This window comes from Biomphalaria glabrata, chromosome 1 (assembly GCF_947242115.1).
Source record: "Biomphalaria glabrata chromosome 1, xgBioGlab47.1, whole genome shotgun sequence".
Classification (NCBI taxonomy): Eukaryota; Metazoa; Mollusca; class Gastropoda; family Planorbidae; genus Biomphalaria; species Biomphalaria glabrata.
In genome coordinates, this window is record NC_074711.1 from 39,513,932 (window position 1) to 39,537,359 (window position 23,428).

Consider the following 23,428-nt stretch of genomic DNA (forward strand, 5'->3'; position numbering starts at 1 on the left):
TGGTGAAGACTGGGATTTTTAATTTCAGGATCTTTGGGGTGCCTCTGAATCCAGCTCTGATGGATACCTGACATTAGTTGGGGAAAAGTATAGGCGGTTGGTCATTGTGCTGGCCACAGGATGACCTTTTCAACATCTGCCCTATAGACTGCATGGTCTGAAAGGGTAACATTACTCTTCATAGTATAAGATTAGCTGGGACACAAAAAAATGTTTGAAGTTGTGGGATGTGTAGCTGAGTGGAATGACTTAAAAGGTTCCAATCCTAATGCAGACCATCAATTTGGAAATGAAATTCTACTTAAGGTGAAGTATTTACTGAGTGCTGTATGGAAACCTTCTCCTAATTAGCCCCTCTCAACAACACATCCATAAAAGACTAGATCATACTAAGCATGCTAAGCAAGAAAAGATATGCTATACAAATAAAAGCAAAATCAAATCATCCTTTTTGATAGTTCAAAATTTAATCACAACTTAGCCAGCATGTGAAAAAATTTTCTTAAACATAGACAAAGAATTATGTATTAGTACAATCATTATTCATTTCTAGTACTGGGTATTTAATAATTATATAAAAAAAAATAATTGAAAATTTATATTTAACACTTAACTAGAAGAAAAATCTGCCCCATAGATGGCAAGGTCTTTAAAGAGAACTTAACTTTTTTAGCTAGAAGAAAAAAAAAAACTTAGTAAAAAAAAGATTTTAATGCTTTTAATAATACTTCAGAGAAAAATCCTCTAAAATGATTCAATGTAATCTACACAAACAAATAATCTGTACATTCAAAATTATTCAAAATGACACTTAATTACAAAAGGTGAAGTGCTCAAATATATAGAAAAAAATCTATAAATACAATGAATGAGACGAGTATATGTACAATAAAAATAAAATTTATGAACCAAAGAATTACAAGGTATGCAGACAGAACAATCTGTCTTTAAGTAGTTTTCACACATGACATGAGCTCTCAACTACTTGTTTAACTAGTTTAATTACCTTGTACCATATTTTACCAGAAAGTAATAAGTAAGCAAAAAGAATTGTACAGCATAGTTTAACGAAATGGATAAAATATTGTTTTATTACTAAGCCAGCAGGCTACACAATTTTTTTTATAATATTGAGTACATTTGCAATGAGTGTTACTTGGTTAAAAAATGAACCAAGTTAAATTATTATAAGCTCAAAAGTTGTAAATAATTACAATATGAGCAGCAGATGAAGCCAGTTTTCCTGGGAAAGAGCCATTTCAAAATAATAAAGCTTGTCTTCGATTCCAAAGACTAAGGAAGAGTGCAATATTTCCAGTGGCTATGCAGTCCTAGCTGTAATCTACATATTTTGCAGCAGCCAGTGCAGAAATAACTATTGTCTGCTGGTGGTCGATTTAGGTTCTCTTTTTTTGACGTTTATGTCTGTCCTGGGTAGTAGATTTTCTTTTGGGCTCAAATGTGTATCAAGCGGCATTTGTAAGAAATCTGCAGCTGTTTCGTTTAGAAACAGCCTGATGTCAAAGTATTAATACTCAATATAACTGAAACATTTTTATTTTAAAGATGGGAGTGAAAAAATTATGCTACAAAATTCAATTGCAAAATATTTGTTAAAAATTATTTATAAATTAGAGAGTGTATTATACAATATTAAATTTAAAACAATTCATAAATAAAGAAACCAAAAGAAATTAACGTTTCAAGAAAAAAAAAAGGATAAAACTGCTGTTGTTCTGGTACATAAAATGTAATTAGTACCGGTAGTGGCCAGTTTTTTTAAATGGGTTGATAGGCTAAAATACTGTGCTCATAAAAAGAATCCAAATCCATGCTGAATGATTGTTTGACACCTTTCTTTGTAATAGAAACTTATGGCAATTATTTAAAGATAATAAATATATACATTATTTTATTCCATACTCAAGCAAAGTAGTTAATAATAGTTCATACAATTGTTTTTTTACATTGAAACATTTACAAGAGATAAGAAAAACAGAAGTTTTTTTCTGACTTAAAAGTCCCGGTATGTATAGTTTTATCAAAGGCTAACAAAATTAAACATTTTCTAAATTTGACAATGAACTGTTTTTATGTAAACTAGCATTTAATTTTTAACTAATATGTTTTCCATTGAACAAGGATGGCTGCCTGGCCGTGCGGTTTGCGCGCTGGACTGTCGTTCGGATTTATCGCCGGTTGAGGGTTCAAACCCTGCCCGCTCCCATCCCCCGTCATCCTGCGGGAGGTTTGGACTATAAGTAAACTATCTTCAACTCTGAAGGAACATCCGAAATATGTAAAACATTTTACAAAACAACAAACATTTTACAACATTCTGTTAAAATATAATTGTTGTAATACAATTTTCCTTTAAGGGTTAAAGGTCTAATGGTGAAACAAGAGTTTTGTTTCATCCCCTATGGTGTGATGAACAGCACAAAGACACACTTTGCTGAAAATGAATAGACTTTATATATCAAATAAAGTACTGCCTAAAAGCCTCTTTAGTTTTACTATTATATGGCAAAACTTTTTAATTATAGATAACCAATTAAAGGATTTTTTTTTTTTCATTAATCATAAACAAAAGGTCATAATACTTTGACTATTAATACTTGTTCATGGAAATGAATTGGGTTTAATCTGTGTGGGTGTGTGATAATTTTAATGCTTGAGAAAGAGACCCTTTCAAATGGAAGAAATATAAGCTTTTACAGGTCGTATCAGTTGTAGCTCACTACCCTGTGTAACAATGGGAAGACTGTTTTGTCTGTGATAATTGATGAGATGGCTCACACTGTCAAATATGAAATCTCTTGTTCTTACCTGACAAACAAGATTTTAAAAAAATGCTGAGTAAAAAGAATAAATACTTTTTTTAAAAAAAAAAGGATATAATCATTCAATTTCACATGGACCAAAACAAAAAACCATTGTACAAATATGATAATGGCCACAGAAGTATAGAAGTATATGTAGCAGTATAAAATTTTATAGTTTCCTAAATGAGTTGACAAATAATATGAAATTTTGATTACCCGGAACAGGTATGTAAAAAGAATTTAACATTATTATTCAGCTTTAACATCAGGTTGTTTTTTAGAAAATTTGGATTAAAAAATAAAAGTAATTAGTTCATTATTTAATATCTGACTAAACATTAAAAAATATAATTTATTTGGAACGAACATTTAATTTTGAAATTTATTTAGTATAATATAATCTTTAGAACAAACATTTAATTTTGAAATTTATTTAATATTATAATATAATCAAGTTATTAAACATTATAATGTGCCTTATTTTGTTACTACCAGAAATCAACTTTACCCACTTTGTGAGCCATTATGAATTTTTAAAACAAAAGATAGCTTACTATTCCTTCTGGATCAACCAGCAACAAATGCCTTGGTGCTCCAGCCTGCTTACCACTCAGAACATACTGGCCAACACCACTAGAGCTCTTTCGTACCAGAAAATCTCCATCAAACTCCAGCAATGTTTCTGCCTAATTAAAGATTCCACAAAGAATAGATTTTTTTTTCATTACACAAAAAAAAACAACAATGCTCTAACAGTTTTGGGATAACTTTTACACTATCAATACCACCTGGTTGCATTAAAAGTAGATATATAATTTTTTTTTTTTTATTTACTTGATTATTGTTAGTATTGTAACTTCAGAATAATAACTGTGTTACTGATGTGTAATCAGCTCATCAATTTATACTAAATATAGGCATAACATATGTGTCTATGCTTAATGAAGCAGTTTAAAGTCTGGATGTGCCACTAGTGCTTCTACTTTAGTCTGAGCGTTGCCTAAAAAATGTATACTGGTACACATTTATTATTTACAAATAATTAAACATGCCAAAGTAGCCATTAATTTTCAAAATCACTGAAAGGTTTGAATAGAGAAAAAATAGCTCATAACAGCTCAAGGGACCTCAAAATAAAATTAGAGTTTGCTGTAAGAATAATCCAGATAATTTTTAGTATTCAGAGATGTGAACAAAAAACAATATTGTGCTTCATTTGAACGCTATCTGAAAATTAAGAGTTCATTCGTTTACTGTGCTTCATTTTAATGCTATCTCTATGGAGTTATTATTTAAAAACTGATTTTTAATGTGTCTTTATCCTTGAAGCAAATTGTTTTTTCTATTATATGATTCAATTTTATGATATTAAAATTTTCAAATTTTTCTAAAGTGGATATGTCAACTGAAATACTAATTCACAAATCCTTAGATATGCTTTGACATTGGTTCACTAATCTAGAGTTATAAATTTGTAATCCACACCCCAAACATGCATCATATTAATAATATGTGTTAAAATGTTGGGCCTCAAATATTTTATATTAACCGAGGCAAAATGTGAAAAAGCAAAAACACAGACTGTGTGCAACATATTTTTTTTATTAAGGCTTCTCTAATATCCCTTCATTAAAATTAGAGCTTTTTTCAGCCCAAAACTAAATATCCACAGAATCCCCTTGTTTTTTTCAGGTGTATCCAAATCGCACTGATGTACAATTTAATGAGTCAGCTAAGTGTTTGACCAATGACAGATTTTAATCACAATTAAATCCATTAAAATAGTTTCTTAATTATTTGCTGGGATTATTTCACTTGTATCTTATTATTACTATTTCCAAAAATTTAAGTACTATATATATATATATATATATATATATATATATATATATATATATATATATATATATATATATATATATATATAATTTATTGTACATGATTCATGCAAAAGTAATGTTATGTAGATAATAAAAAAACAGCATTAAATTAGTAATTGTTAAAGTACACTTATAATTCAATCAAGATGTTGGTTGGTTAGGTGAATAATTATTAACCTAATTAAACATACTTTATAAGGTAGACTATTTTTCACTGCAAGTAAGAGTAATTTAAGATATATAAAAGAGGATTGTCTTATCTAGTTCACTTTGGTGTACAATTTTGTCAGAAATTTATATTGAAAGCAATAATTATTTAATTAATAATTATTTACCAATGATAAACATTTTTTTACTCATCTTTACCTGTTTACGACTAATGTCCTTATGATACCATTCTTCAAATACTGGTTCAAGTGCCACATTCACTGGCTTACTTTCACGTAAATCTTTTTCAGTTTGTGAATTTTCCTGTTTTTTTAGTGTTGGTGTATCTGGTATGTTTGGAGCAGGTGGCAGTTCAACACTAAATGGTTCTGAAAAAAAGATGATAACAGATGTGAAAAATGTGAAGCTAGCTCACAGTATGGTATGGTAGATCAGTTCTATTACACAGGTATTATTAAGTAGATTCAATAAGCTTTAGATTTGTAAAAAGATTCATGAAAAACACATAATTAAATAATAAGTTATAAAATTTCACATTTAATTAGGTCATAGCAGTAGGATCTGGGCAAAATCATTAAGAAATAAAAATAATGAAAAGATGATATTTAAAATACACATATGGAAAAAAAACACAAAAAGAGAAATTTTAGTGAAGGTCATGGAGTAATAGTGCCATTATTAATAGACAAACAAAAGAACACAATTCTTTATACTAATGTGCTAATGACTGATATAGGGCCCTCATCTTTACATTTCTTAAATTAAACAATATTTCTTATTCCTGTAGTATCCTAACAGCATGATTCTGTTGTTTATGTGTGTTGCATTCTGAAGAAATTGTAGGGCTATTATTTTATAATTAGCACATCCCAATACATTTGTAGTCTTTATCCTGAAGCCATAGCCTATTTTTTTTTTTACAAAAAGTCTGAAAACCTTTCTCTTATAGGCCTTTCAGAGTTCATTAGATATTAGTTACAATGCTAAAATCAGAGTTTTAAAGGAAAATCTTTTATATGAACCTACTCAAGAAACATTTAATATTATTTATATACAAAAGCAAACAATGTTACCATTTCATTTTAGTAAAAAAAATGTATTAAGAAATAAACAACTAAGTTGTTTGATACATATTCATATAGATACCGGTGTACAAAACAAATGCATCTACATTTGTTTTTAAAAACACATCTTCATCTTGGAAGTTATTTTTTTATGCTTTATTTACAAGTAAAACTTTTTATATTCAAATTAGTTTAGACAAGATTCACAGTTATTCAATGACTATTCTTACCCATATCAAAAGCATCTATTGTTCTTTCTTCTTTTTGACTAGATTCCGAATTATTATCATAAGATACAGCTAGAATTGGATCAAACGAATCTATTGCATCCACTGTAAAGAAAATAATACTATGAATGTAACATTTTGAACAATCACATTTTAAAATTAGATGGTAAAATTTTGGATTATGTTTAGCAAAAAGGTTCTACTATAAAAAAATAATCATTTTTAGCAGAAATAAATGTATAATATAAATGTATACAACTTAGTGGATGTGTAGTGGCTGAACAGTAAAGGGCTTAGCTTTTGAACCTGTGGTCCCAGATTCAAATCCTGGTGAAGACTGGGATTTTTAATTTCGGGATCTTTGTAAATCTCTACCATCCAGTTCTAATGGGTACCCAACATTAGTTGGGGAAAAGTAAAGGCGGTTGGTTGTTGTGCTGGCCACATGACACCCTCCTTAACCATGGGCCAAGAAACAGATGACCTATACATCATCTGCCCTATACACCACAAGGTCTAAAAGGGAACTATACTACTTAGTCTTGATAAATCTATTGTAAAACATATTAAGGGCTCTATAGAAAAGATGTAAAATGAAACTGAAATTCAAAATTAAAATTTAACAGAATATAAAAAAAAACACTAAAATTTCGTTTAACTTACAGCCATCATCAAAAGTAGAATTTTCAGCCTTCTCTTCTTTTAATGGCTTCTAAAATCAAAATAATTAAAACATATTTCTACAATCAAAAGATCAAAATGATATTCATAAAATCAAAATATTTTTAAGTATTTAAAATACTTCATCAATACAGCATATACGAATTTCTATTTAGGTACCTTTTACATTCTGACTAATGTAAACATAATAAGATTTTGACTTACATTATTAGGCAAGCTATATTCAGGTCGAGGAGGCACTGAGACTAGACCAGACGCTTCATCTGGGGCTATTGGAGGAGTGGCATCAGGGTTATCATTATAATAGTCATCCCGGTTGCCCCATTTTTCACCTTCAAAGTCAGGATTTTCTCTTCTAGAGATGTCAAGTAAAAATTTAAGTGTCTAATATTTTTAAAATTTACCTGATATCCCAATGCCTTAAAATAAATATGATGTGTTTTCTTTAGATACTGCAATCTAATCATTCAGGTACCTGTCTGGCAGTTGCACAGCTTTAGGTTGTTTCTTTAAGTACTGTTTAAAGCGTAATTCAAAAGCCTGTCCTATTGTGGTAACAACATCTTCAGCCAAGCCGCCACCACACTCTAAAACATGACAGGCTCTACTATACTGTGGATCTTTGGCTACATACGACACAAAATCTAATGTGTCCTAAAAGAAACATAAGATCAATGTTAAAAATTACACAGTCATCACTTTAATGAAGCTTGTGTTTGTGTCACATTATTAAAACATTACTGGACAATTATAAACTCATAGATTTTTTTACGTAACAAATTGAATAAGATACTTTTTTAAAAATAAAATTTAATATAAAAAATACAGAATATCAGCTATACTGAATCAGCTTAAATTGAAAACATTAAATTTTCCATAAAGGATATTTTGACATATTCAGAATGTTTTTAATATGAGGCTAACTTGTAATACAATAAGTATTGTTACTTGTCAATACTTTACTGTATTATTTTGATTCTCATTGCTTCTTAAAATGCACCCCAGATGTACATTTCCTGAGCACAGTACAGCACACTGTGAATGCTGGTAGAAATGTGATTGTACAGAGTCATGAGGTTAGAGAAAGAGACAAGAAAGAATGAATGTTGTTCACCCTAGTTTTTGTGGATTTTTAGTTACTAAATGGTACAGAATTTGGAACTACACTTGTCTGTTATATCTGATGAATTAAAAAAATCCAACCACAATATGTAGAAACAAAAACTTAAGCTTTTAGTTTTCTACTTACCACATCACCACCTGATGCAAAGGATACAACATGCAATGGATGATCAGCAATAATCTGAAATAGAAAACATACTTGGCTGCTAAACAAAATCTATAAACCACAATCTAACACTTTAATAGAGTTCATTTATCATGATTTTATTTTTCCATCTTACCTCTCCAGACTCCATCACCATAAGATTTATACTGTCTGTAGTAATGGTAAGGTTCACATTGGATCCAGAATACTGCATGTGGGGTGAGTCTCCCATCATTTTTGCCAATCTACGGTCAATCTAAAATGAACAGCAAGGCAAAAATTAATGTCTAATAAATGCCACTGAATTTACAAATAAGGATATTTTAAGCAAAATATAAGGATCTCTAGGTTTTTAGTATATCTATAAACTTATGCAATTATATAATAGTTTGAATTAAAAGGTTGTTTTATTGGGGGTTTTTTGCTACCATGATTTCTTATAAATAAGTTAATAAATAAGAAAGGTTGACAATGAACTATCATGTCTAAAACGGTTACCAGACAAAATAGTGCAAGACAAAATAGTGAAGATTTATAATATGTAAAATAAGTACAGGATTTTAGTAAGTGAGTTCCTGTACAGGTTTTTTTTTTTGTTGAGGCCTCTCCTTTCTTTATCTACACTGGTTCAGGCTGTGCCTAAGTAATTAATACAGGTTTTCACAGTACATGCACTCATTGATCACTGTGCTGTACCTCTGTTATATGCACTACTGCCATCTAAACAGGAAGCAGAGTTAGTTCAATTCTGCAGGAAACTGTTGGAACTAAGAACTGTGATGTTAGATTTTGAGAAGGTAAGAAAAAGCAGTAAGCAAAGTATTCCCAGTTACCAGACGTGTCACTGATGGAGTTTCTATGTAACATTGCATACAATATGACTTTGTGAAAGTCCTTTTTTGTAGATCTGACAAGTATGGAAGTATGCATGTTTTTGAAGTGCATTTTTGGAATATAAATAAATATGATATATATTGAAATTATTCATTTTTGCTTATTCTATTGTGTTTGCATATTCTTATTTTACAATCTCTGAAGTGTTTACTGCAAAATGATGGGAAAATAATGATACAATAAAAATTTAAAATATTTGTTCTAGTCTATTTTGTTTGCACTATTTAGTCAGGTCACCGACTTAAACATAACAAGTATTTAAAATGTATTTACAGTTTTGTAGCGTACCAACCTTTTTTCTTTTTGATACAGTTTTTAACCCAGCTGCTTCAGCTACCCTATTGATTGACTCTCTGAAGCAAAATTACAGAACATGAGACTTTTAAAAATATTTCATAACATAAATTTTTTTATATTTAATTAACAATATTTTGAATGACAAACACAAATTTTGTTTTATCATTTTAAGTGAGATGTTTTTATTTTAAATACTGGTAATAAATATATTTTAAGGATGCTCATCTGAACTAAACCTTACCGTGCAATAGTTGTTCTTGTTTCAAAGTCTAAACTTTTCATAGACTCTTTGATTTCTAAACAACCAACATACTGTAGGGAAGAAAGATACATTTTAATTTTTTTTTTTAAAGGTAAGATTTCTTAAACTTTCATATCCACAGATCATCAAGTTTGTAAATCAGCAAGTTAGTAAAATGAAATACAAAATTTATGTTAGCTTTTGATTTTCTATCTAATGAAGTAACTTCAATATGAATATTAAATTTAAAATCTAAGTAATCTAAACAAACAAAATGGGATAAAGTTACTTTTAAAATGTAAATACCGGGTATCCATATTTAGACCAAAAAAAAAAGTTTTGGAGAATATTTCATAAAAAGCTTGTTTGTAGACTATATTTATTTTGCATAATTGTCATGGTTTAGAAAATTATTTTAAAATTACTGACATTAAAAAAATATTGCATTAATGGTATTAATCTAGTTTTTCGTGTTGAGTAGTAAATTTCATTTAGTGTTTTTTTGTTCAGGGGAGGGGGGGATTGTTTCAGTCAAGCATATTCAAGCTAGCTCACATCAACAATCTCTACTAATTTATTAATCTCTAATTCAAAATGGGATGCACAGACCTTACAATCATTAAAAAGGGGTTTCTAAATATTGGTTTAATATTCATATTTAGTATGGCATTTTTATTCAGACATTATCAGCACATCAAGCTTAAGGAACAGGATTACTAAGATCAGCATAATATAGTCTTTTAATCTGCTTCCTAAACATGCTTCAATTATATGCCACCATCATTACAGAAAAATTTGCTCTTTAATAATTTTTTTTTACATTAAAAAAAATGAACATTGTTTAACAGAGAAAAAGAATCTTCAACAAAGTATAGCTTACTCTAACTCCATAGCAAATACCAGCATCTGGTAAAAGCTGTACATCGGGGTGGATCCACCCCATTTCAGGCTTATTCATGAAGCTTCCTGTTCGTGACCATTCAGAATTTGAAGTTGCACCTTTATTGTTCTTTTTCTTCACTTTGTCCATCACATGATACTATCTTTAGATATGCAAAGCTAATTGAACAATTGTAATACTACTAAAACTAGTTTACAGTATTTTTCACTTTAAACTTAGGCATGTACCCACATACTGTATAGTATTAGTAATAATCACTGATAATAAAAGGAAACCTTAAATATCTGAATTTAATTTATATTACTAAAATAAAAAAAAAATACTTCTCTACATATTTACTTTTAATATTTAATTTGTCTTTTACACTTTCTTTTCAGTCTCTTAGAATGGCAGTTTCTAAGACCAATTTTTTAAAAAATGGGTTAGCAAAATATTACTATAGAGAGTTAAGCAAACTTTAAGTTTGAATAGTAGGAAAAAGTCTTTGCATAGGCTTGCCAAGCTTCTAAAAATACATTTTTACCAAAGATTGAAAAGGTCATCTAATTTTTACAAAGCTTATATCAACTCAACCTGTCTTGTCTGTCTGGTAAAAAGTTTGTGCAAGTCCCACATCCATTCTCTGATCAATTTGCACAATTATTTATTGGTATAGACAAGACATGAATCAATAAAAATAAACAAGTAGTCAATTAACTACTGGTAATTAATTATTTTGTTTGATACCATCAAGGGAAATTAAACCTTCAGTCTTCACAGATATGGCTAAATTTGTAGGGTTTTGTCCCCTTAGAAAATTGAACACAATATTTCACCCACACCCATTCTTGGATCAAGAAATCTATGTAACTCTCATTGCTGGAAATTCAGTCACTATTACACTGACTAACTACTGGACCTCCCAATAAAATTTGTAACACAGGGTGGCACCTCAGTATTAAAACTATTATCAGTGTTAGACCAAAATGTCTTTGAACTCAAACAGATTTTCTGAACACTGTGGCAAGCCATCTTTAATCATAAAGTCCAAATAAAGTTATTTGTGAACAGAAGGACCTGAGGAAGACAGCAACAACGACTACTGAACTGAAAAGAGAATAATGTTTTAGACCTTGGCTTATCTGTATGGCGTGTGTTTAATTTTAAGATATAGATTTGCACTGTATCTGGTCATAAGAACCCAATAAATCATATTAATTATTTCTTGTGGGAAAAATAACTTCTGTGTTCGAACAATTCAATTCTTGAGCAAGTTTCTGGAACAAATTATGGTACCACTGTAGTTTTAAAGACTAGGGATTGATCTAGTTCTTAACAGTTAGTTAAATCTGACTATTCAAAGCGAAGGTTGGATTCCATTGCGATCTTTGAGTTTATAGGAAATGAGAATTGTGCTCATCTTCAACTATGAAGAAGGAGTTATATATATACTGCCTATAGTATAGTCCTATGCTTATATATCTAGTATGATCTAGATTCTAGATCTAATCACCTTAGTCTACTCTCTCGCTCTCTCTCCCTGTGTATATATATATATATATATATATATAGAGAGAGAGAGAGAGAGATAAAGATAGATAAAGAGAGAGTGAGAGAGACTTTACGACAGAGATTTACAATAGTCTGATAGATATAATCTATATAGAAGTAAATCTATAGCCTATGAGGCGCGGTGACTGAGTGGTTAAGCTCTTGGCTTCTAAACAGAGTACCACTCCTGGGTTCTTTATGGCACCCCTGAGTCCACCCAGCTCTAACTGGTGGTTGTGATGACTGTAGTGTAAGTTTAATGTTCCTCCCACAATCGGAGGACTCTAAAAATAGACAAAAAGTACCTAATGTATCTCTATTAAAGAACAAAGCTTTTTAACAAATCAGGTACACCTGTTTTCACAGTATTTTATATTTGATATGAAAAGTCGGCAGAACGGGTAAACTCATTTTCACACTCTACTTTTTTATTTTCGTGGCAAATGTGAAGGGAACATTCTCCATGTTTGACATGGATCTAAATCGAATCCAGTAGATTAATAATAGGCCAGCAGGCTGTGGGTCATATCCAGCTAGTACTAAATAATAATTACATGATCATCATACAACATTACACATATATATATATTTATTTAATTAATAAATACTCAATTTTTCTAGATTCACTAAGAAAGATTCTACTTGTAACTTTCTAGATTCTAGATCTATTCTAGAATCTAGATATTAGAATATAATCTAGAATAATCTAGATCTAAAAAATAGTATCAATAACAGTTGAATAACAGCAATAATGTCTAATAATGTCTTATTATTACCGCCAGTTGTGGGTGAGATACATATGATATAGTAATACAAAAACTGATACAGTATGGTGGTGACGATAATCTGATGATACACTACACTACTACAGTTCTGAGTCTACAGGCTGACAGTACTACACTCACTACACAGATCTCAGTACTGAGTACTATTTACTAGATCTAGATGATAGAGTTTACAAAAAGTATATAAAAATTAACACTTAACCCAAAAAGTAAGCAGACGGCTGCAGAGTGAATACATAAACAATGTAATATCTAAAGATAACAACAAAAACCTATGGTCATACATTAAGTCTAAGAAAATGGAAACAACAGGCATAGCGCCATTAAAAGATGAACATAATATAACACATAATGATAATGAAACTAAAGCAAACATCCTAAACAAATACTTTGCATCAGCATTCTCAGCCCCAGGAGACAAAGACATACCGAATTACTGAATTTGAACCAAGTAAACAACATAGAAGATATAGTAGTACAAGAAAATGGAATTCAAAAACTATTAGCCAACACCAAACCAAATAAAGCTTCTGGACCTGATGGTATTCCAGCTAGATTACTCAAAGAACTAAGCAATGAGCTAGCCCCAGTGTTCAAAATACTCTTTCAGGCTTCACTTAACCAGGGCAGAGTACCAAAGGACTGGAAAGAAGCTAATGTCACCCCCCTATTTAAAAAAGGAGAAAAATCTGACCCGGGAAACTACAGACCAGTATCACTTACCAGCATCACATGTAAAATCCTAGAACACATAATATGTAGCAACATCATAAACCACTTAGACAAACATAGTGTCCTCACACCATACCAACATGGCTTTAGGAAATATAGATCATGTGAAACACAACTAATAGGACTAATTGATGATTTTTCAAAAGGTTTAGATAATAGTGAACAAATAGATGCTATCTTACTAGATTTTTCTAAGGCTTTTGACAAAGTTCACCACCATAGTTTGCTTAAAAAATTAAAATATTTCGGCATTAATTGTCCACTGCATCAGTGGATTAAAGATTTTCTGATAGGGAGAGAACAAACTGTAATAATAAATGGCTCTAAATCAACACCGATAACAGTAAACTCAGGTGTACCTCAAGGAACAGTCTTGGGTCCACTACTATTTTTAATTTACATAAATGATTTACCAAATTGCATTAGTTCAGGAATAAAAGTCAGATTATTTGCAGACGATTGCATAATATATAGAACAATAAAAACAACACAAGACACAGATATTTTACAAAGAGAATTAGATGAATTACAGAAATGGGAATCAAATTGGAGCATGTCTTTCCACCCAGAAAAATGTCAGTTGTTAAGAGTAACAAAAAAACTAAAACAAATTAATTCCACTTATCTTATTCATGGCAAACCAGTAACACAGACTAAAAACGCAAAATACCTAGGTGTTATAATAAATGAAAAACTATCATGGAATCCACATATTGATGAAACTACAAAAAAATCAAACAAAGCATTAGGATTTATTAAAAGAAATTTCTATAAATCAAATAAGAACATAAAACTAAAATGTTATTTAACCTTGGTTAGGCCAATAATAGAATATGCATCCTCCGTTTGGGACCCCTCAACTCAAGAAAACATTAAGAAACTGGAACAGACACAAAATAGAGCAGTGAGATTCATAACAAACGAATATTCACATTTGACTAGAGTAACACCTTTAGTAAAATCACTAAATTTAGAAAGCCTTCAGGACAGAAGGCTCAAAAGTAAAGTAGCAATCATACATAAAACACTGAACCATAATCTTCAAATACAAAAACAAAATTTAATAAAATACTCTGAAAGACACAAAGATAAAGGCACATTCCTCGTCCCATATGCTAGGACAAATTTGTACAAATACTCCTTCTTCCCTAGTGCTATTAGAGCATGGAATGGGTTGCCTGAGCTAGCCAGGAAAACCAGTGACTTGGCAGAATTTAAGTCATTGGTTAATATGCATGACTAAATGCATGACGCGTAGGACGTAATCATCTTCTTTTTTGAAGTAACGTCTGTATTATATAAGATAAGATTAGTAATTAGTAAGATAGACAACTATCATTTATGACTTATAGTTATACTTACTTATACTACTTATAGTCTAGTTTATAAACTCTACATTAGATTTTAGATTGATTTGATTAGTTAGATTTATAGTTTATTATATTATAGTCTAGATCTAGAATCATGTTAAATGATGTTACCATCTACTAAGAGTCTAGATCTAGACTCTATATTAATCTATATATATATAATTATTATTATATTTATATAGATTATCTAGTAATATAGTATATAATATAGTATTAGTACTAAGTATATAATACCTATTTAATTATATATTATATAGGGTTACTAGATCTTGATTTTAACACATTACTAAACAGTTAATAACTCGTATCAATCAATCGGAAAATTCCAACGATTATGGATGCAAAAGTAATAAAGAAACAACAATTATTAGGCATCAACAGGTGAGATTGAACCAGGAAATGTCTTATCTTTATTTTTAAACTGTTAAGTAAAATCAATTCAGATGGACATAATCTATGTCACCAACAACTTTTCAACTTTAACCCTTCCCCTCTTGCAATGTCGAGTGAGCAAATAAAAAGAAGTAAGATCAAATAAATAAACGAGACTGAACAAATAGATCAAGATCCAAATCAGTAATTGCATTGACGAGAGCAAATTAAATTACGTCTACTGCAGTCCATATTTACATAACTGAAATCAGTCTATTGTTTAGACACGCTTTTTTGTTTAAACTTTACTTTAACGTCATGGTGTACATTTAACTACCTTTCACTTTAAGAGTCTTATAAAACTCAATTCGCTTAAATGTTTGAAGATGTAGGCCTTTCTAGATCTAAATAGAACTGGCCTATTTGGATCTGCATGACTTATTCGTAAGCTCGATTTACCAAACTATACAGATCCATAGAGTAGGCCTATATTTAGGCTTGAAAGTAGGCCTACTAAATAACGACTACTTGTTTTTACTAAGTTTACATCAACTCACTGTCTGTCTGGTCAAAAGTTTGTGCACCTTATTTCTCCCACATCCAATCTCGGATTTTGCTAAAATTTTGCGCAATTATTTCTTCTACCTGACAACACAAGAATCAATACAAAAATAATAATAATAAATAATTATAATTATAGTTAATTACTGATGGGTAATCAATTATTTTGTATGGTATCCTTAGCATTGTTTATGGTCGGAACGATGTCGCCCACACAGCAGTTCCCCACTCTCCGCGCAGCTGATGTGACCAAAGGAACGGAATATCCAATACAGTTTTTTTTTATCAGTAGCGCCTCAGGATCTAGCACGGTGTGCCACAGTCTGCCTAAGGGTCACCAGCTCCTGATTTTTCCTCAGGGTTGTCTCCCGAAGCCTTTCCCGTGTTTGGGTATAGCCGCAGGGCAGCGGAGGTTTGGATTCAGTTTTCCTTCTCCTAGATGGGTAGCCAACCAAGGCTAACGAGCCCCTCCTGCCCGAAGCTTACTGGTTTAGGCGCCAGTTGCTCGCCTTTGCCCCTTCTCCTGTCCGTGGTAACGGATCCGCCAGGCTCAGTAACTTAGCCACACGTGAAGGCCAGGAGTTGGACTGGTTGTCAGAGGCTATTTGAGACGTATGCCGACCATAAACAATGCACAGGCTTTCATCTCACTTACCTTAACTTGCGCTATCTGTGGACGGGAGTGTCTCTCCAAAATAGGGCTCCACAGCCACATGAGGAAGTGTGCTCTGAGATGAACCATAGTCGTTCTACGACTGAAGGAGGCCAATGATGATCCTTAGCAAGGGAAAAAAATCGTACTTAACGGATGTGGTGGCATAAGTTGAATTAGTTCCATTGAGGAATCTTGAGCCCCGAGTGAACATTTTTTTAGCCCATACAAGTGATAGGATCATAGCGCATAGAGAAAGCTAAACAAAAAACAATTGGTAAAAATATTTATATCGCTTATAGATTTATAGGCCTAAGTTTAGGCCAGTTATACATATTGACTGATTCAAAGTAATTAATACAATTAGCCTACACCTTTTTTTAAAAAGTATTTTTTAAAATGTTTTTTTTTTTCATTAGAAGATGATTAGGCCTATACCCACGTCCTACGCGTCATGCATCTAGTCATGCTTGTTAACCAATGACTTAAATTCCGCCAAGTCTTTTCCTGGCTGGTTTGCATATAGAGTTATTCTCATTCTCCTTTGTATGAAAGCTCATATATTGGAGTGTGCGTGTGTAATCTGTGTTATGTGACAGTGTGTTATTAATGAGACTGATGTAGGCCCTACCTAGCATATAATGTTGGCGTCACTAATTCAGTTTAGTGTTCTTTAGTGTATTATTAAGCTTATTATAAGTGTAATTATAGTCGACCCACGGCGTAGCATACGCAGTTATTTTGCAGGGCCGGCCTTAGGCCACTGCAACCTATGCGACCGCAGTGGGCCCCGCACTTTCAAAGGACCCGCGCTAATTCTAGGTGTAAATTTTAAATTAAATCATTTTATAACTTAAATCAGAATTCCCAAAGCCTCCTGATTTACCAGGAGCTCCTTGAAATCTCCTGAAAGTGCAAAATATACGAAAAAGTCCTGGAAATCTCCAGAAATTATTAAAATCTTTTGAAACTAAAAACAAATCTCCTGAAATATATAGACAAAAATTGTCATTTTGAGTTGTCATTCAAAATGGAAAACGCCAATCCTACGCGCGATGAAAAAAAAAACGGCATTATGCAAAACCCGTAATTGTGGAGTCTGGTGAAAGAAGCTTCTCGCGCCTCAAACTAATGAAGAATTAATTGAGGTCAACAATTCTCGTAGATAGATTGAAACGTTTGGTAATTCTTGCTATTGAGCGTGATCTATGTATGAAATACAATTTTTATGATATACTGTATGACTTCGTTACACGCAAGGATCGTAAAGTAGTTCTGTACGTAGTAAAATGCAAAGACGAATTTATTTTCTAATACAAACTCTTAAATTTCACTTATTATCCGTATCCCTACACAATCTTGGCCCCGCGAAATCCGTTTTGCATATGGCCCCACAACGGTTGAGTCCGGCCCTGCTATTTAGTTACAAAAACTACGTGGGGTAGAAATAAAAAAGAGTGATCTTTCCATGACTTCTTGGTCACAACGGTTAAGTCCGGCCCTGCAATTTTGTAATGGGTGAATACTCCATGTTCTCCCCCGTCCCTCTTTTTTTTTCTTCGTAGGATCACTCTAGTCCGTCCGACCTGCAGAAATAAAAGAGTGATCTTTCATTTACTTCTTGCGTGTCCAAGCTATTGAGGCATGAAGAGAATTATATATATATATAGATTATTTAAGTTAACACTCGTGTCGCGAGCCACATCGATGAAAAAATAAAACAGAGAAAGAACTTTTAGGCATATAAATAGTTTATTACAAACCTGTGGCTTTAGTAGGCAACGCTGCGTAGAAAACATATGTCTGCATCGCTCGAAATTTCTCAAGCAGGGGTGTCTGGCTTTGTAAGTCAATCAGTTGCAGATCTGTCGTGCACTTTTCAGCGGCAATAAAAAAAAAAAATCGAAATCTAGCTACTTCTCTGTCGGAACATGCGTTGTCTCATTATGTTTTGAGTGGAGATTTTGACCCATATCTTCCACTCGTTTTGTAATTGTCATGCGAGAAAGACTGACGGTTTCAAAGGCATTTTTTTTTTGTTCAGCACAAATTTCTTTCATCACTGCTAGCAAAGCAATTCGTAACACTTCATTTCAAAACTTTAATGTGAACAACTCTGTAGTTTGCCATTACCGCCAACTCATTTTCTAGTCTCTTTTTGGTATATTGACAATGGGTCAACTTACTCACTAAACTAGGAGTAAATTAGCAATGTTTTTCTTTGCGGCTCAAACCATCTCAACAAACCAACAACGTCGCCATATTTTTTAATGTTTTGTTTTACAATGCCTTATGTTATGCTCTTTAAAAGCAACTCCATTTTCTGTACAAATCAAACATGTTGACTTACTATTATGTTCCACACACACAAAAAAGCAAAGATCTGTCCACTTTTCTGGAAGTTTCTACTCGCATTGATATCAAAAGAACACGAACCAAAGGGATGCAGTAATGATGACCTGTGTTACACACAAAATGTCCAGGACAAGGCCAGCTCAAGACAGCAGCGGAATGGTCCAAGAATAAAATATAACTGTCACCTTTCGTCGCCAAAAAATAAACGCTGTTTTCTTTAAAAACTACTAATGAGAATATTAGACTACACTAGATTATAATGAAATCCTTCATCCATAACGTATGGAACATACATTTTTCAACTTTTAAAAAAAAATTTCCTACACTTTGTTCCGATGTTTCGACGGGCCGGATGAGACCACGACCCGTAGTTTGGGTATCACTGAAGTAGACCTAGCTTATTCCTCAGGCGAAGTTAGAATCTATTTCTTTCTTATGTCCACTCTACATTTATCAACGAAATTGCCCCTTTAAAGCCTGGAATTAATGCACAAGTAAAGTTATAGGTCTACTAAGTTATAGATTGAGCGTTGCTCTGAGAAATTTTTTTAAAAACAGTGAACACCTGTTCATACAAGAGGTTGTCAAAACGTGTCATCTTTCCGTGATTTATCGGAGAATTTGTTGAATTTGTGCATTTTAAGTACATTTTAACCTGAAGATATGAAAAAAAGAATTCGATTGATGAATAAAATGAAATTGCAATAAATACCACAATAAAAGCCGGACATTTTCGCACTTTAGGCCAATAACTGCAAAGCGGAGGACACGACCACAATAAGCAAGATAAAAACAAAATCCTTAAAAAAAAAAAAAAAAACAAGAAAAAAAAAACAAAGCTTATCTAAGGGAAACAACTACGCACTCAAAACTATATATCTCTATAACATAGAAGTTATTTCCATTATTTGATATCAATCAAAATAATTGCCAATATTGAATTGACTAATTGGTTGATTTTTAAATTGATTCATGTTTTATTAGGTACAATAAATATAGTTCGTCCATCGTGGTTCGATGATGACCACTTTGTCATCCAGGGGGCTGAGGGCTTTGCACTGGGGTTTTATGCCTCCTTATGTGGCTGGTGAGACCTATGTGAGCCCGTAATGTTCGGCCGCACACTGGGCAGGTTATTCCAGATGGAGCTAGTGACGTTTGTCTTGCTTTTCTTTTCTGGCGTTTTTCTTCTGCCAGCGTTGTTCTTTTTTCCTCAGCAACCTGTGCGCCAGTTTTCACAGCGCGACGCCATGATGCTCTGTCATGTGCCTCTGTCTCCCAGGTGCTTGGGTCTATGCTGAACGCCTTCAGAGAAGCTTTGAGGGTGTCCCTGAAGCGCTTTCTTTGACCACCTTGCGAGCGCTTTCCTTCGCTTAGTTGGCCATACAAGAGTCGTTTAAGGATGCGGTGGTCTTCCACTCTGTAGACGTGACCTGCCCATCGCAGCTGGGACTGCATCAGGATTGTGTGGATGCTTTGCAGACACGCTCTTCGAAGGACTTCTGTATCTGGTATTTTGTCTTGCCATTTAATATTTTTCTCAGACATGTCATGTGGAATAAATAATTGTTCAGTTTCAACTTGATACAAATTTGCGAGAATGGGTAAGGGAGAAATAACGTGTACAATTATCTAACGGGATAAAACCCTACATATTTAACGATATCTATTTATATTTTCTTTTGTTGGTTGTTGATATCAAACAAAATAATTAATTACCAGTAATTAATTGACTAATTGTTTAATGTTTAAAAATGATTTGTGTATTGTCTAGGCAAATGAATAATTGTGCAAAGTTTCAACTTGATCCGATAATGGGTATGGGAGAAATAACTTTTTACTAGACAGAGTTAGTTGATACGTTGATATAATCTTTCTAAAAAAGGAAGTAGCCCGATCGTCAAGATCTATATTTATTTCATGAAAATTAATGGTTGAACAATTAAATGTTTAAATTTCCACCAAAAGATGTTTGGATAAGCATATTATTATTTTAGGACATCACATAAAGTATATACTTATCAGAGACGATGTCAGGGGCATATCGAAGGGAGGGCGTAGAGCAGCCTAATTGGGTATAAAAATAACATGAAAGCCACTTACACCAGCTTTTATCGAAATGTGCGGTTGGGGACGATGTCCTGATAAGGGAGCGCAACGGTCTGACGAGGGAGAGAAGGGTGTAGTCGGTCCATTTATTTTTCAAGTGAAACCAAAACAAACAAACAAAAAAAATAATAAAGATAGTAGCTATAAATTCGTGTTTAAATATTAACCAATTAAACAAGTTAAAAAAATAATTTAATTATAATATTTTAAATTAGAGCCGTCGTTTCATCATCTAAGTCAGGGGTTCTCAACCTGTGGTCGCGACCCCCTTGGGGGTCGAATGACCATTTGCCAGGGGTCGCCTAATACCATTGGAAAATTGGGGGAGAGGGGGAGGGGTTTGGCAATTTTTTTTTATCGGAGTTTTTCTCTTTTTGTTTCTAATGTGTTGTAACAGCATATTTGTACCATAGTGGATATAGCTTTGCATTAGTGGTGGTAATAGAATGAGACAATACTCAAATTATGTGTACATTTTTACCAAACAAATTATGCAACGATCGTCAAGCTTCAATGAAAGAAACAATAAATAAAAAGTTGGAGTGACAAATAGATCTTATCTATCTACAGACGTTACTTCAAAAAAGAAGATGATTACGTCCTACGCGTCATCATTCAGTCGTGCATATTAACCAATGACTTAAATTCTGCCAAGTCACTGGTTCTCCTGGCTAGATCAGGCAACCCATTCCATGCTCTAATAGTACTAGGGAAGAAGGAGTATTTGTACAAATTTGTCCTAGCATATGGAATGAGGAATGTGCCTTTATCTTTGTGTCTTTCTGAGTATTTTATTAAATTTTGTTTTTGTATTTGAAGATTATGGTTCAGTGTTTTATGTATAATTGCTACTTTACTTTTACGTCTTCTATCCTGAAGACTTTCTAAATTTAGTGATTTTACTAAAGGTGTTACTCTAGTCAAATGTGAATATTCGTTTGTTATGAATCTCACTGCTCTATTTTGTGTCTGTTCAAGTTTCTTAATGTTTTCTTGAGTTGAGGGGCCCCAAACAGAGGATGCATATTCTATTATTGGCTTAACCAAGGTTAAATAGCATTGTTTTATGTTCTTATTTGATTTATAGAAATTTGCTTTATAGAAAGATGCTGTGGACGACATCTTCGTTGTTGCAGAATAAATTTTTCAACAAATGAATTTATTGTCCAACAATGCGTCGAAACACCATTGCCGGATCAAACATTTCTTCGGTGAAGATCTAATCACCTCAATAATAGGCTACGCCATCGTAATATAGTTAATGTAAATAAATTCATTATGGAACAACGGACTTCGAACAAAAGAAAGTTAATAAAAGAAAAGAGAATGGCGATTATTTTGCGTTTAGTTTTACTTCAATAGTTCAAGAAGCAATTCAGAGACCCCGATGTGCAGCATTTGTAATGAAGTTCTCTCTGCCGTATGTATTGAGGCCGAACAAACGACCGAGCTTGGCCGAAAACGACATCCAGATGAAATTCAGACTTGACTCAGATGGAAAGTCCAATAATTAAAACATACCAGCTTATGAAGCTTCTTATTTTGGTGGCTCACAGACATTGCTCGTTATGATTGGAGCCAAATTTATTAATAAATTTAGTGTAATTTCCATACCTTATGACACTATTCACAAGAGATAACATGTCTTCTGATACCTTATGACACTATTCACAAGAGATAACATGTCTTCTGATACCTTATGACACTCTTCACAAGAGATAACATGTCTTCTGATACCTTATGACACTCTTCACAAGAGATAACATGTCTTCTGATACCTTATGACACTCTTCACAAGAGATAACATGTCTTCTGATACCTGATGACACTCTTCACAAGAGATAACATGTCTTCTGATACCTGATGACACTATTCACAAGAGATAACATGTCTTCTGATACCTGATGACACTCTTCACAAGAGATAACATGTCTTCTGATACCTTATGACACTCTTCACAAGAGATAACATGTCTTCTGATACCTGATGACACTCTTCACAAGAGATAACATGTCTTCTGATACCTGATGACACTATTCACAAGAGATAACATGTCTTCTGATACCTGATGACACTCTTCACAAGAGATAACATGTCTTCTGATACCTGATGACACTATTCACAAGAGATAACATGTCTTCTGATATTAAGGAAATGATGTCTTCTTCTTTTCCAACATTTAGCATTCAGCTTGATGAATCCACTGGCGTTGCAGATTGTAGATTGATTACTAGTTGCGGTATACTTGTATGTATACACAATGGCGAGTTTAAGATGAGTTTCTATGCAAACCTCTATAAACGACCTCTAAAGCGAGTGATGTAACTGACAAAGTTGGTTAAATTTGAAAAAGTAAAAGACCTCTTGAAAAATACTTGTGGTGTCTGCACAGATGGTGTTCTAAGTAAGTTTGGATATAGATTTGGATGTTAATGTTTGGTGCAGAATAAGTCACCATAAGAATACATTGTAAGATTCATCGACATATTTTAGCAACGACAATAGCAATGCATCTAA

General features: G+C 32.6%; 1 protein-coding gene across 5 annotated transcripts; it reads right to left on the reverse strand.

Moving 5' to 3' along the window:
- Positions 1-445: 445 nt before the first annotated feature.
- Positions 446-15,345, reverse strand: LOC106071539 (SHC-transforming protein 1-like). 5 transcript variants are annotated; one of them, XM_056036014.1, is made up of 13 exons: positions 15,225-15,345; positions 10,425-10,587; positions 9,545-9,615; positions 9,299-9,359; positions 8,249-8,368; positions 8,095-8,148; positions 7,321-7,499; positions 7,050-7,200; positions 6,828-6,876; positions 6,168-6,269; positions 5,072-5,241; positions 3,380-3,511; positions 446-2,829 (listed from the first exon to the last, which is right to left on the reverse strand). In XM_056036014.1, the coding sequence occupies exons 2-13, from the start codon at positions 10,572-10,574 to the stop codon at positions 2,692-2,694; spliced, it is 1,377 nt and encodes a 458-aa protein (XP_055891989.1). In that variant the 5' UTR covers positions 10,575-10,587; positions 15,225-15,345; the 3' UTR covers positions 446-2,691. The 5 variants fall into 5 exon arrangements, with proteins under 5 accessions (XP_055891989.1, XP_013087123.1, XP_055891970.1 ...); XM_013231669.2 differs by having other exon boundaries at positions 15,097-15,306; XM_056035995.1 differs by having other exon boundaries at positions 15,150-15,297.
- Between the last annotated feature and the right edge of the window lie 8,083 nt (positions 15,346-23,428).